This window comes from Rhincodon typus, chromosome 3 (genome assembly GCF_021869965.1).
Source record: "Rhincodon typus isolate 14 chromosome 3, sRhiTyp1.1, whole genome shotgun sequence".
NCBI lineage: Eukaryota > Metazoa > Chordata > Chondrichthyes > Orectolobiformes > Rhincodontidae > Rhincodon > Rhincodon typus.
This window is the reverse complement of record NC_063334.1, coordinates 36,423,877-36,438,141: the sequence shown is the minus strand read 5'-3', so window position 1 is coordinate 36,438,141 and position 14,265 is coordinate 36,423,877. Positions and strand designations below refer to the sequence as shown.

Below are 14,265 nucleotides of genomic sequence, written 5' to 3'. Positions count from 1 at the left end.
CAGCAATATCCTTGGACTGATAAATCCAAAGGCCCAGGCTAATGTACTGGGAACTGAGCAGTAAAATTGGAATTCAATAAAATCTGGAATTAAAAGCTAATCTATTGGTGAATGTGTGTCAAGTGTAAACCCCATCTGGTTCACTAATGTTGTTTTGGGAAAGGAGAGCAGCTATCTTACCTGGTGCGGCTGACATGTGTTTCCAGGGCCCATAGCAATGTGGCTTACTCTTAACTGCCCTCTGAAATGGCATGAAGAGCCAGTTAGGGATTGGCAACAAATACCAACCTTGTCAGAGGTGCCAACATCCAATGCAAGAATGAACAAATAATTCTGAATTTAAAAGTGAATTTGGAACTATTGCTTTTCCTTGCATCTGCTACCCTTGTCATTCTGGGTTTTAGAGGTCATTGGTTCACAGTACATTTGAAGGAGATTTGGCAAGTTGCTTATAAGTACTGCAGGTATGCTGCACTGGTGTTGGAGGAAGGGAATCATTGAGGTGAATTTTAAGATCAATCAGCATCTGAACTTGGGATAACAATCCAAATCTAAATTATAATCTGAAACATTCTGAGGTTCACTCGCAGAAAATAGCACTCCCCACTGGGAGAGATCCAGAATGTGTGAATCTTGTGAACCACAGAATTGATAAAGTACAGAAGGAGGCCTTTCAGCCCATTCTGCCTGCACCAGCTCTTATCTAGTGCCAATCTCCGGCATTTTCCCCATAAATATACACGCCATTTTTATCCAAATAATCATCCAATGCCCTCTTGAATTCCTCAATTCAGGCAACTTCAAAGATTCCCAGCATTTACAATTACTCTTTTTAGGGTAAATAAGAGCGTTTTCATTCACCTCCCAAACACATCTTTACAGATTATAGATAATTTTTAATCAATGTGTTTAGACATAACACTCCTCTGAATCGGGTGAGATTTGAACCCAAGCCTACTTTCTCAGGGGTAGGGATGCTACCATTCCTACACAAGAGACCAAAGCTGCTCTTGCTGATGGTTGAATTCACAACCCGAGTGTTTCACTCACCTCTATACTGTCACTGTAAGTACCATGAATTTACCAAACGTGCTACTCCAGTCAGATATTTTAAAGATTTTTGCCAAAGTACATAACTACCCAATAACACAAAAGTGCCACCAAATGAACAGGAGCAAAATGATGAAAGAGTGACTTACTTGTTATATAACACTATATCGGGGAGCCAAAGATGCCGAGAAGATATTCTGAGTTTATCGATCCCTTCGTAGTTTCCGGGATTCCATCTTAGCCTATAGTCATTCCACTCCTATTTGAATAAGATCATATTTTATTAAAAAGTAAATTTTACATTTTTGTTAAATACCATTATAACTGTAGATTAGGTAGGAGTTCAATAAAAGTGTTGCAATGCTGGTCTTTTCAATGACTGGTGACAGCATTTAAACATTTAATTGAAGAATTAGAGTCAATGAAAAATCTGCAGTATCAAATGGAAGACATCAAGTCAACTACTGTGTAATTTCTGTCCTTCAAAAACGAGGTTCTTCACATTTTGTCTGGTGTGTGTGATATTTGAGAGTGGCAGAGTGTTTCGCATTGCTGCCTCATAGTGTGTGGGATTGAAGTTCAATTCCAGCCTTGGGTGATTATATGTCTCGAGTATGCACAATTTTCTTGTGTCTGTGAGAGATTCCTCTGGGTGCTCCAGTTCCTCCTACAGTCTAAATTGTGTCAGAGACATGGATTGATCATGTTAAATTGAAGGCTAGGTGGGTGAACTATGGTAAATGTGGGGATAGAGTGGGATGCTCTTCAAAAGGTCAGTGCAGATCTGCACTGTAGGGATTCTATGATTCTTATCTCCATCATACAACTGGAAAAGCCTTTCACAAGTAGGGGGGCATTCCAGTGAATGTTAAACAATTATTTTGTATATGAAACAACTTTTGGTCAGCCTGTTCTTATTTCAATGCTGCACCTAAGTTTTTATCTGAAAGTATGTCTGCCACAAAACCTGTTTGCTATTCAAGAAATAAGTAACAAAGTAGGATTAAATTTACCTCATTAATGAATGAGCAGCTAAAAAGCATATTGTTCCGATCATCTATTTTATAATTTATCCAAGTTCTTAAGTCAATCTGCTCCCCTATTAAAAACTGAGTCTCTACAAGTATGTATTTTAGTGACGCTGGGAAGACTGAATGAAGCAATTATCTGAAATAAGAATAATGTTATCTGAAATCAACTGTCAATTGTTATTTCACCTTTCAGATTTTTGTAGTGAGGAATAACTGGAGATGAAGTAGTCACTTTTCTCATACTCCCTTGGAAAACGTTCAGAAATTGAGTGTCTTTTAGTTGATGATATACGCATATCCCATATTTTTCTCACCCATGTCCTGACTTGCCATATCGACATGAGTGATAACTACCTATGAGTTTGATGAAACAGATACATATGATGTAAGCTCTCATCCTGACATAAGACAGAAAGAGCTCCAACTTCCAGCTACCTCTGTTATTATAATAATTGCTGTTCAGTGCTCTGTCATTGATGAGTCAGTTGAGTAAAAACCAAAATAGCAACCGTTTCTATTAATTGAGGAAGCACACCTTTCAAGGGAAAAGGAAGCCACACTGAACTAGGATTTAATGTTGTTCAATCAATGCACAAATAAAACCAACTTCACCACTCAGCACATTAAGCCACAATCGCAAGGTGACTATCTGGTGCACCTAGGTGTTACATGTTTTAGAAATCCCATGTAAAATGTTCCTTGATCTCTTTCACTACCTACAAGAACATCAAAATGGGAGCAGAAGCATGTGGCACCAACACAGGCAATTTACAAAATAAATTAAATTGATTATTTTCATACTTTCTAACAGGTTCCACGCAGTGCCATTACAAGTAGTCTGGAAACAAGTAATCTGTTCTGACTCTAAAGCGAAGAAGGATGATGGACTGTTGGAAAACAGTCAGAAATGATGGTATCACAGCTGCAGAAAGGAAGGTCCTGGAGGAGGATTTGCCCACTGAGACAGTATGGGTGGAAGTCAGAAACAGGAAAGGAGCAGTCACTTTATTGGGAGTTTTTTAGAGACCCCCAAATAGCAACAGAGACACTGAGGAACAGATAAGGAGACAGATTGTGGAAAGGTGCAGAAGTAATAGGGTTGTTATCATGGGTGACTTCAACTTCCCTAATACAGACTGGAACCTTCTATGTGCAAATAGTTTGGATGGAGCAGATTTTGTTAGGTGTGTCCAGGAAGGATTTCTGACTCAATATGTACATAGGCCGACTAGAGGGGAAGGCCATATTGGATTTGGTGTTTGGCAACGAACCAGGCCAGGTGTCAGATCTCTCGGTGGGACAGCATTTCGGTAATAGTGATCACAACCCCCTGACCTTTACCATAGTCATGGAGAGGGATAGGAGCAGACAGTATGGGAAAGTATTTAATTGGGGGAGGAGTAATTACAATGCTATTAGGCAAGAACTGCGGAGCATAAATTGGGAACAGATGTTCTCAGGGAAATGCACAAAAGAAATGTGGAGGTTGTTTAGGGAGCAGTTGCTACAAGTACTGGATAGGTTTGTCCCACTGAGGCAAGGAAAGGATGGTAACGTGAAGGAACCTTGGATGACAAGACATGTGGAACACCTAGTCAAGAGGAAGAAGCAAGTTTACTTAAGGTTGAGGAAGCAAGGATTGAACAGGGCTCTAGAGGTCTACAAGATAGCCAGGAAGGAACTGAAGAATGGACTTAGGAGAGCTGGAAGGGAGTATGAGAAAACCTTGGCAGGTAGGATCAAGGAAAACCCCAAGGCATTCTATGCTTATGTGAGGAACAAGAGGATGGCCAGAGTGAGGGTAGGGCCAATCAGGGATAGTGAAGGGAACTTGTGCGCTGAGTCAGAGGAGGTAGGGGAGGTCCTTAATGAATACTTTGCTTCAGTATTCACCAGTGAGAGGGACCTTGATGTTTGTGAGGACAGCATGAAACAGGCTGATATGCTCGAACAGGTTGATGTTAGGAAGGAGGATGTGCTAGAAATATTGAAAAACATGAGGATAGTTAAGTCCCCTGGGCCAAATGGGATATACCCAAGGTTACTACGGGAAGCGAGGGAAGTGATTGCTACCCCTTTGGCAATGATCTTTGCATCCTCACTATCTACTGGAGTAGTACCAGACGATTGGAGGGGGCAAATGTCATTCCCTTGTTCAAGAAAGGGAATAGGGATAATCCTGGAAATTACAGACTGCTCAGTCTTACTTCTGTGGTGGGCAAGTTATTGGAGATGATTCTGACAGATAGTATTTATGATTATTTGGAAAAGTGCAGGTTGATTAGAAATAGTCAGCATGGCTTTGTGAGAGGCAGGTCATGCCCCACAAGCCTTATTGAATTCTTTGAGGATATGACAAACACATTGATGAAGGCAGAGCAGTGGATGTGGTATATATGGATTTTAGCAAGGCATTTGATAAGGTTCCCAATGGTAGCCTCATTCAGAAAGTAAGGAGGCATGGGATTCAGGGAAATTTGGCTGTCTGGATACAAAACTGGCTGTCCAATAGAAGACAGAGGGTGGTAGTAGATGGAAAGTATTCAGCCTGGAGCTTGGTGACCAGTGGTGTTCCGCAGGGATCTGTTCTGGGACTTCTGCTCTTTGTGATCTTTATAAATGACTTGGATGAGGAAGTGGAAGGGTGGGTTAGTAAGTTTGCCGATGATACGAGGGTTGGTGGAGTTGTGGACAGCGTGGAGGGCTGTTGTAGGTTGCAACGGGACATTGACAGGATACAGAGCTGAGCAAAGAAGTGGCAGATGGAATTCAAACCAGAAAAGTGTGAAGTGATTCATTTTGGAAGGTCGAATTTGAATGCAGAATACAGGGTTAATGGCAGGATTCTTGGCAGTGTGGAGGAACAGAGGGATCTTGGGGTCCATGTCCACAGATCCCTCAAAGTTGCTAGGGCTGTAAAGAAGGCGTATGGTGTGTTGGCTTTCATTGGCAGGGGAATTGAGTTTAAGAGCCGCGAGGTTATGCTGCAGCTCTATAAAACTCTGGTTAGACCACACTTGGAATATTGCGTTCAGTTCTGGTCACCGCATTATCGGAAAAATGTGTAAGCTTTAGAGAGGGTGCAGAGGAGATTTACCAGGATGCTGCCTGGACTGGAGGGCAGGTTATATAAGGAAAGGTTGAGGAAGCTAGGGCATTTTTCATTGGAGTGAAGAAGGATGTGAGATAGAGGCGTACAAGATGATGAGAGGCATAGATAGAGTGGACAGTCAGAGACTTTTTCCCAGGGTGGAAATGACTATTATGAGGGCGCATAATTTTAAGGTGATCGGAGAAAGGTATAGGGGAGATGTCAGAAGCAGGTTCTTCACACAGAGTTTGGTGGGTGTGTGGAATGCACCGCCAGCAGTGGTAGTAGAGTCAGATACTTTAGAGGCTTTTAAGCGACTCTTGGATAGACACATGGAGGATAGTAAAATGTAGGGTATGCAAGGTAGTTTGATCTTAGTAGGATAATAGGTCAACACAACATCGTGGGCCGAAGGGCCTGTACTGTGCTGTACTGTTCGATGTTCTATGTTCTAGAAATTACTGAAATACTGGGCTGAATCTTGCTCATTTTGGCTAATTTGGAGTTGCATTATGTTTTTTTTAGAATTTCTTGACATGAGGTTAAGTGAGTTCTCTTGCTGTGTCTTACTGAACTTGCTACATAATTACTACCCACCCCTATGGTACCTGTCATATCGAATTTCCACCCTCATCTTACCGTGCGCTGTTCGCAGAACAACTTGTTACCCAGCAGATATTCGCCCAAAGACCAGCATTCCTTGCACTCACACCATCTTTGAAAGGTCAAATCAGCATTGCCCCTCACTGGCAATATCATGGCACATCAGTTATAAATCTGCACTGCTCATGACACAACAGTCACAAATCTACACTGTTCACCACACAGAGATGACATGCCTTGTACATATAACCCCATTTTCGCAAACTATCTGTTGGTTAACCACACACTATACACTGCATTATTCTGTAGCTACATCCAGTCTGAAAACCCTCGAATTCAACAATACCCGGTCACCAGTGCCCAGTGAAGACTTATATCTTGTCATTGTCCAGGAGGGGAATATCATATACAAGTAAGTAATCAGACAATTTCAAACATGAGCTTTTATCTACAGACAGCAAAAGGGAGCACAAACAAATAGAGGCCGAGTTTTACTCTACGATCCAAACGAGGTTTCAACATCATGACCGAAGACTATTTGACAAATCAACGACTTTCCACTGCACCCAGCTCATATCTGTCAATCAGACCGCGAAGCAGATAAACTCTGCCATGCACAAAGAAAACTTTCTCCCTCCTATTGTCCTCATCCTCCTGCTTGAAAGATTCCTCTTGTTGCCACAGTTCCTCAGCATCCAAAACACCATGTTGTTGTCTGCTCCAATTGTGCAGACCACAGCACACCATGATGATGTGACTGAACTATACTAGAGGGGGTCCATCCAGAAAATTCCAAGAAGTGGAACTAAACCCTCCATACCTCCATCACCTGCTCCACCACGGCCCTCGATAAAACAAGGGTAGGTTTAAACCTGTGCTCTGCATCAGGCAGGGGGCTGTATAATGGTCATGAGACTTGGTCACAGTGGTTATCCTTTGTTCCCAGCATTGGAAGCCATCCAAACTCGCAAAAGTACCAAATACACAATAGCTCTCCAGTATGTAGGAGTCATGGCAGCTGCCAGGGTAGTGGGCACACACCTCTAGGCAGTGCAACAGTGATCACAGATCATCTGAACATTAATCAAGTGGAACCCTTTGCTGTTGATGAATTCTGTAGGATTGTGATACTGCTGTGTCAATGCCACATTTGTACCGTTGATGGCACCCTTTTAGTGGAGGAACACAGCTACATTCCTGAATCCTAAAGCTCCCTGCAGCATTGGTCTTGTCATGGCAGACTGCAGTGAACCGGTCCGACCTTACACAGATGGCATCAGTCACTGTCCTGATGTATTTGTGGGTGTACTACCGAGAGATCCCACACATCAAGATGGCAGCACTGGCAAGGTAGGCAGCTTTTGGGCTCCTGGATCCATCTGTTCCAGACTGGCCGCTTACTCCCCCTGCCCTGCTGACATCTTGAGAGGGGCAGGGGGAGGTGATGGCCTAGCGGTATTATCACTGGACTGTTAATCCAGAGACCCAGATCATGTTCTGCGGACCCAGGTTTGAATCCTGCCAGGGCAGGTGGTGGAATCTGAATTCAATAAATGTCTGGAATTAAGAACCTAATGATGACTGTGAATCCATTGTCAATTGTCGGGAAAAAAAAAACAATCTGGCTCACTAATGTCCTTTAGGGAAGGAAACTGTCTGGTCTGGCCTACATGTAACTTCAGACCCACAACAATGTGGTTGACCCATAACTGTCCTCTGAGCAATTAGGGATGGGCAATAAATGCTGCCTGGTCAGCAACTCCCTCATCCCATGAATGAATAAAGGAAAAAAAAACTCCCTTCTTTCCTTAAACCTTTTGTAGTCTTTCTTTATCATCATCTTCTTCCTGTCAGTGGTGCGGAGAAGGTGACGTTACAGAGGAGGGTGGTTGGAGTGGGACTCTTGGCCAGGCAGTAGTGGCATGGCCTGGCAGCGGAGATAGGGACTCCTGGCTGTGGTGAGACCTGAGCAGAGACTCCAGGCATTGGCAAGGTGGCAGCTGCAGAGGAGGCAGTGACTCCTGAACGTGCCAGGCCTGGAGCAGGGACTCAAGATGTCGGCAGGGTAGCAGCTGAAGTTGTGGCGGTGTGGTATGCCGGGAGCAGGGACTCCAGGTGTCATCGAGGTGATGGCAGCAGAGCCAGGGATCTCCTGGTTGTGGGGTGAGTACAGGTCCAGCACGGGACCCAGCATCGGTGAGGTGGGCCCAATAACGAACAGATGGCACCTAACAAGTGGTGATTCCGGTTTTGGTGAGTCTGGACACAGGCAGCGGTGTGGTGGAGCAGGTGTTGTTAGTGAGCTGGCTCAGGGCTCAGGACCCATGGTAAGCCACAGAACGATAACAGACTAACTATTTCAGCTGTATCTTTTTATTCTTAAACTATTTGAGGTGACGATCGATTGTGGTGACAGTTGAAGCTTTTCACTGTATTTTACTGTGTTATTCACTGTAAATTAGAACTGACAATAAATCATCATTGATTGATTCATTCACTGGTCACTCATTATTCTCTGGAAGGAGCAAGTCACACAGCAGTTCAACAGCTGTCAGCTTCACAGTTACCACTAGAGGAGGGCCTGCTACTACTATAGTCCTCAGATCTCGTTCCAGCACTGTTTCATCACAGTAACCCTGAACATACAGAGCCTGCGTTGGCACTGTGCCTCACTCATCTCCAGGAAATGGATTTAGCAGTGAGAAAACTCTGGGCATTCTGGTCACCTCACACATTGTGAGATGCCCCGTAGCAGTGACCTCTCCCTGAGCTAGGTACTATTTGGCTCCAAGGTGGCCTGCTGCTGTTCCAGGGCTTGCCACTGGCCTTGTTCCTGCTGCATCTGCCTTTACCTTCACAGGTAGTCAGCCACAGTGACCAAAGTCCCAGCAGCGGCAGGGCCCAGGACTCTCAATGGAGAAGGCCTGAAAGAGTTCCTCTGATCTCAGAGGAGTCAGTGTCATACCCTACAGATGAGGTTGAGCACACTACACCACACACTGAAACATGCTGCACCCTTACAATGAGAAACATGTCTCCATTGATGCAGCATTCCCTCTCATTTTCTTAGTAGCTGTGTGAGCCTCTGAAGCCTCTGCATAACAGCAACTCCCAGACCAGAAGTCAATGCCATGATTGGTGTGCTGACATCAATCACCGTGTGCAGAATACTGGAGTGGTTGTGCGTGCTCGCAGCCATACAGTTTCAAGGGAATATTGCTCAGACAGTTCCCCTGACCTTTAGCAACCAACTGTTGTAAAGCCCTGGACAGTGTACGGTCTGTGCTTGTGAGTGATATTACCGGGGCTCACAACCAGCAACTACCTCCCATCCCTGCACTGAGGACTAAGCCTCACCCAGTTTTCAACACGGCCATTGTTTGATTAACATGCAGGATCTTTGCTAGCACATGTTGCAGGTGTTAGATGGACATCTTGGTCTGCTGCACAGCAAGACAATCCCACATCCCAGAGAGATACCAACTAAGAAGCTATCTGTTTGTGTGGCTGTGCAAAAGAAAAGATGGAAGTCACATGATGGCACAACTGTAGATTAAACTGTGACAGACAACTAGAAATGGAATAAAAACAGAAAGTGCTAGAGAAACTCAGCTGATCTGGCAGCATCTTTGGAAAGAGAAACAGAAACAGCAACACTAATTACCTTTGCCTCTGATTGCAGCACCAGTGCGCTAAAAGCTATTGCAAGGTAAGGCAATGCAAGACATGGATGCTGTGATCAAGTAGATAGATGCTAATTATGTGAATATTAAGACAGCAAGCGAGCAGCCTTATAACACAGCCTTGTCCAATCTGTGAGCTGGATGCCTGCCCCTTCGCGTAAAGCATCCTTAAGCAGCTTTGCAATGCTCAATGCTGATCTATCCTGCAATGCAATGCAATGTCCTGCAATAGGTGCTTTGTGAGCGACCTGCCTGGAGAAGTGCCTTAAAGTGTTGGCAGGTTCTGAAGGCCAATGTCTGTGGACAAGGGGTGCATGTGCCTGGTGCCTATGAATTGGTCCCAGATGACGTGAAGATGATTCTAGAGCCAGGGGCGAGCTGAATCCTCCAGGTCCCTGCTCTTGTTTCCACGTCTGATTTCCCCAATGTCTAACCTTTTTCAAGAATTTAGTAAGGTAGAAAGCTGAATATTAACAAGGTGAATTGTGCCATCAACAAGGCATTTAGCAAGTAATAATCCCCCTGGTTGCAACTTGCCAATGCCTGGTGAGGAACTCACTACACTATGCGTGAAAAGCACAAAAGACAGAGGAGTTGCCCCACCATCGAGATAGGTCTCATCGGACTTCTCATCCAATCCACATATCTCACGACTGCCATATTACTTAGACTCCTACAAGATTCTGCACATAAGGATAAAAAAAAATTAATGAAATAAATTCCATTTCTAGTTAAATAAAAGCAAAATAGTGCAGAACAGTTAGAATGGAAAATTTAAGTTCTGAAGAAGTCATATCAGACCCAAAACGTTAACTCTGTTTCTCTCTCCAAAAAGTCATGCTAGATCAGCTCAGTTTCTCGAGCGCTTTCTGTTTTTATTCCATTTCTAATTGTCTGTTACAAATTAACTTCAGTTATGCCATCATGTGACTTCCATCTTCACTCTACATGAAACTTGAATATCTTTGTTGACAGTTTGCTGATTGTCACTAACATAGGCTCCCACTGACTTCAAAATGGACCTTAGACCTTGAAACCTATGCCCAAGCTGCATTGTTGAAGGTGACGTCTTTTGAATGAAATATAAAATCAGGCTCCTCCTCCTGGGTGGGCACGAAAGATCCCATAACACTATTCTGAAGAAGTGTGGGTGAGTAATTCATCATGCTATGGCTACTATTTAACACTCAACTAACACAGCAAAAACAGATTATCACATTATTTGGGTACCCACATGGGCCCTAGTAATGCCTGTCTCTTCGTGGGGTATGTGGAACATTCCTTGTTCCTGTCCTATTCCAAACCTCACCCACAACTCTTTCTCCAATGTATCGATGACATCATTGGTGCTGCTTCCATCTCTTGTCTGGAATCTAGAAGGACAAGGGCAGCAGATAGATGGGAACACCACCACCTTCAAGTTCCACTCCAAGTCACTCACCATCCTGACTTGGAAATATATCGCCATTCCTTCATTGTCGCTGGGTCAAAATCCTGGAATTCCCTCCTTAATAGCATTGTGGGTCAACTCACAGCAGGAGGACTACAGCAGTTCAAGAAGGCAGCTCACCACCACCTTATCAAGGGCAACTAGGGATGGGCAATAAAAGCTGGCCGGCCAGCCAGCCAGGCCCACAGCCCAGAAATAATAAATAAAATGATGAGGGACACTAAAATATGATCACACTTACACAGAATGTAATTTGTAGCCTTGGTTTCAGCAACGGGAAAGATCAGCTCAGAAATGGCATGAGGGGAGGAAAATACAAATTTTGTGTTAATGCAGATTGGGATCTAGGAGGAATGGGTGGTTTCATGGGCAGGAAGTGGGACTTCAGTAGAGGTAGTTAACGGGCAAAAGTGACAAAGAAGCTGAAAGGTTCCTGGCCCTTGTTGGATGTGAAGTCAGACTAAGCAAGAAAAGAATGTTTGTTTGTGGGAAAGGAGGCCAAACATCACCTCTACATGCATTTGGAAAAGTGAATGTCCAGTCTGTGCTCTCAATGATTCTATATTCTGAAGCAGCAGTCTAGGTTGGCTTCCTTCCAACACAATTCATCTTAATATCACTGACATGACATTTATTAAAGATATTTTTTGCATAATACCAGTTATTTGCTTCTAGTGTATGAGCTTATTAATCAGATGTAGTAAGAATATACATTTAAATATACAACAGTCATCTTCTGAACCAAAATGCAAGACCTCATTCAAATAACTTGACTGAATTGTTCTGGGATGAAGAATTTCATAATTAAGTATAGATTCAAATTACATATTTGGCTCATCATGGTTCCAATATTTTATATGTGTGATTGAACACATTGCGAAAGAATCATACAAACCTGCGTGAGCCAAGCATTTGTTGTCATTATCTGTTCCCTCTCATTCTGGAGAAAAATAAAAATGACATAATTATATCTTCATAAATCATTATAAATCACACATACAAAGACACATTCATGTGCATCAGTAAAGTGTTATGATATAATTAAAACTGAAACATCAGTAAAATATCATTTAATAGATGAATTTAATGTCATCATTTAAAGTGCTATATCAGGAAAACCCTGTGTCTGGTTGATTTTCACTTTTACTTTCAGTGCAATTCATCTAATATCATTTCAGCAGCTCTGCAGATTGTGGAATTTTAAGCACAGATGACATTCAGTGCCAAGAGAGTTACTGCAATCATCCACCTTAGTTTTACAATCATCACATGAGAAATAGGCCTGCCCATGAAGCTAACCATGTCCCTAAGGGTGAGTTAATTATCACTGCAGGTTTATGCTACTCATGCTTATTCAAAGGAAGTACCAAAATTAGAAGGCTGTTTGAACCCCTCCCCTTATCCCCACAATGGCTGAGAGTGAAAATAAGCTTGTAACTGAAGAGGGAAATGCACAGCAAACCATGAATAATGACATTGTACCAATCGCTCTTCAGTGGACCTGGTATTTGTTAAACTCGTTTCACTCAAACTGACTCCTCTGGTGCTGTCTTTCCTGCCATTGCTGGTCACTTAAGACACCAGGTGTGTATGGAACAAAACGACAGTTTCATTGGCAACGAAACCCGGAGCAGAGAGATATCCTGACTCTGAAGTACCCTATTGAGCATGATATTGTCACCAACTGGGCTCGGATGGAGATAATCAGGTATCACACCTTCCAGAGATGCCACTGATGAACAACTAGCCTTGCTCACAGAAGAACCCTGAACTCCAAAAACAACGGAGAATAAATGACATAGGTTGTGTTGGAGACCTTCAGTGGCTCTTCCAGGTTAGGCTCCCACTCAGGCTCTGCTGTCCCTGTATGCGTCCGATAGAACTATCAGCATCATACTGGCATGGGGATGCTGTCCCCAAACTGTACCATCACAAAGTTTACGCCCTGCAACCCTCCCTCCATGTGGATTGTCCAATGTCATAACCTGACCAACCATCTCATGAAGACTCTGACAGAACAGGCTAGTCTTTCATCACCAGACAGGAGACAGAAATTGCCTGTGATATCAAGAAGGAGCTCTGTTATGTCCCACGGGACTTTGAACAGGACATGGCCACTGCTGATTCCTCCTCCTCGCTTGCAAAGAGCCATGAACTAACTGTATGATAGATAGGTAATCTGCATTGGCAATGAGCAATTCAGGCATCCAGACACCTTCACACTTTTCTTGGATCTGGAATTCAATGGTACACCTGAGACTACTTTCAACACCATCAGAAAGCATGACAATGACATCAGGAAGAGTCAGTATCCAACCTTCTCCTATCCAGAGCAACCACCATGTACCATGGTATTTGAGATAATGGCATGTCAAAGGAGGTAACAACGCTCTCTCCAAGAACATGAAAATCTACATTATTTCCCCACCTCATTGTAAATACTCAGTGTGGACTGAAAGTCCCATCCTGGTTTTTCTCTACAGCTTCCAGCAGATGTGAATTAGCAAGCAGGAACATACTGAATCTGGCCATTTCATGGTGAAGCTCAATTGCTTCTAAATGGACTGTCATGATGATTGCATGGGATAAACTGTCAGGGCTTTAGTATTTGTCTCGTGGATAAAAATGGAATTGAGAAAGTGTTTGTGTTACTTTTGGCAATAAGCATCCCAGAAGTTCTGCAATCTGTTCAAGGACTAAATTATACATGTAGTTCCTCCAAATATTAATGTAAAGGCTTGCATTTTCTAAGATTATTAAATTCTCTGCCTTAAAAAGTCCGCCCAAAAGGAGGAGCAAATCCTTAGCCTTGCATATTATTGCCTATACGTAAATCATATAACCACAAAAATGTCTTTGATGTTTAATGAAGATCTGTAGCTTGGGTAGTGGTACGTAAATGGGGTCTATTTCAACATGTTTGTTAATTGCATTGGTGGCTGAAAACTAGGCCTCCAGGAATTCTCATGCTTGTCTTTATCTCCCTTGTCCTAGTACCTAGTACAATTTGACTGGGATATGTCGAAACTGACCCCATCAGCTACCAACTACCATCAGCTACGATACAAAACCAGAACCAAGACTGCCCACCATGACAGACCGGACCATATAAATTCAGAGCGGGACAGAACAACAGCGCTTCAACGGAGGCTACACAGCACTGACGATGTCACCTGGAAGGGAGACGAAACGTTTGCATGAAAACCAGTCAGCTTGGCGAACCAACCAACAACTCCAATAAAAATGTCTTGTTTCATACTTCCACCTTAAAAGGTTTTGATTTCTGTACGTAAAGATTGATCTTTACATAATCACAAGTGAGATTTGCACCACCTGGAAAGAAGATAGACCATTTGA

General features: G+C 43.2%; 1 protein-coding gene across 1 annotated transcript in view; it reads right to left on the bottom strand.

The window, feature by feature from the left end:
* chrnb5a (cholinergic receptor, nicotinic, beta 5a) overlaps nt 1–14,265 on the bottom strand; it is a 61,850-nt gene that overhangs the window by 34,389 nt on the left and 13,196 nt on the right. The window contains exons 3-4 of the mRNA XM_020514540.2: nt 11,804–11,848; nt 1,200–1,309 (exon numbers count right to left, since the gene is read on the bottom strand). Coding sequence (XP_020370129.1) covers nt 1,200–1,309; nt 11,804–11,848 — 155 coding nt within the window. The remainder of the gene's footprint in view (nt 1–1,199; nt 1,310–11,803; nt 11,849–14,265) is intronic.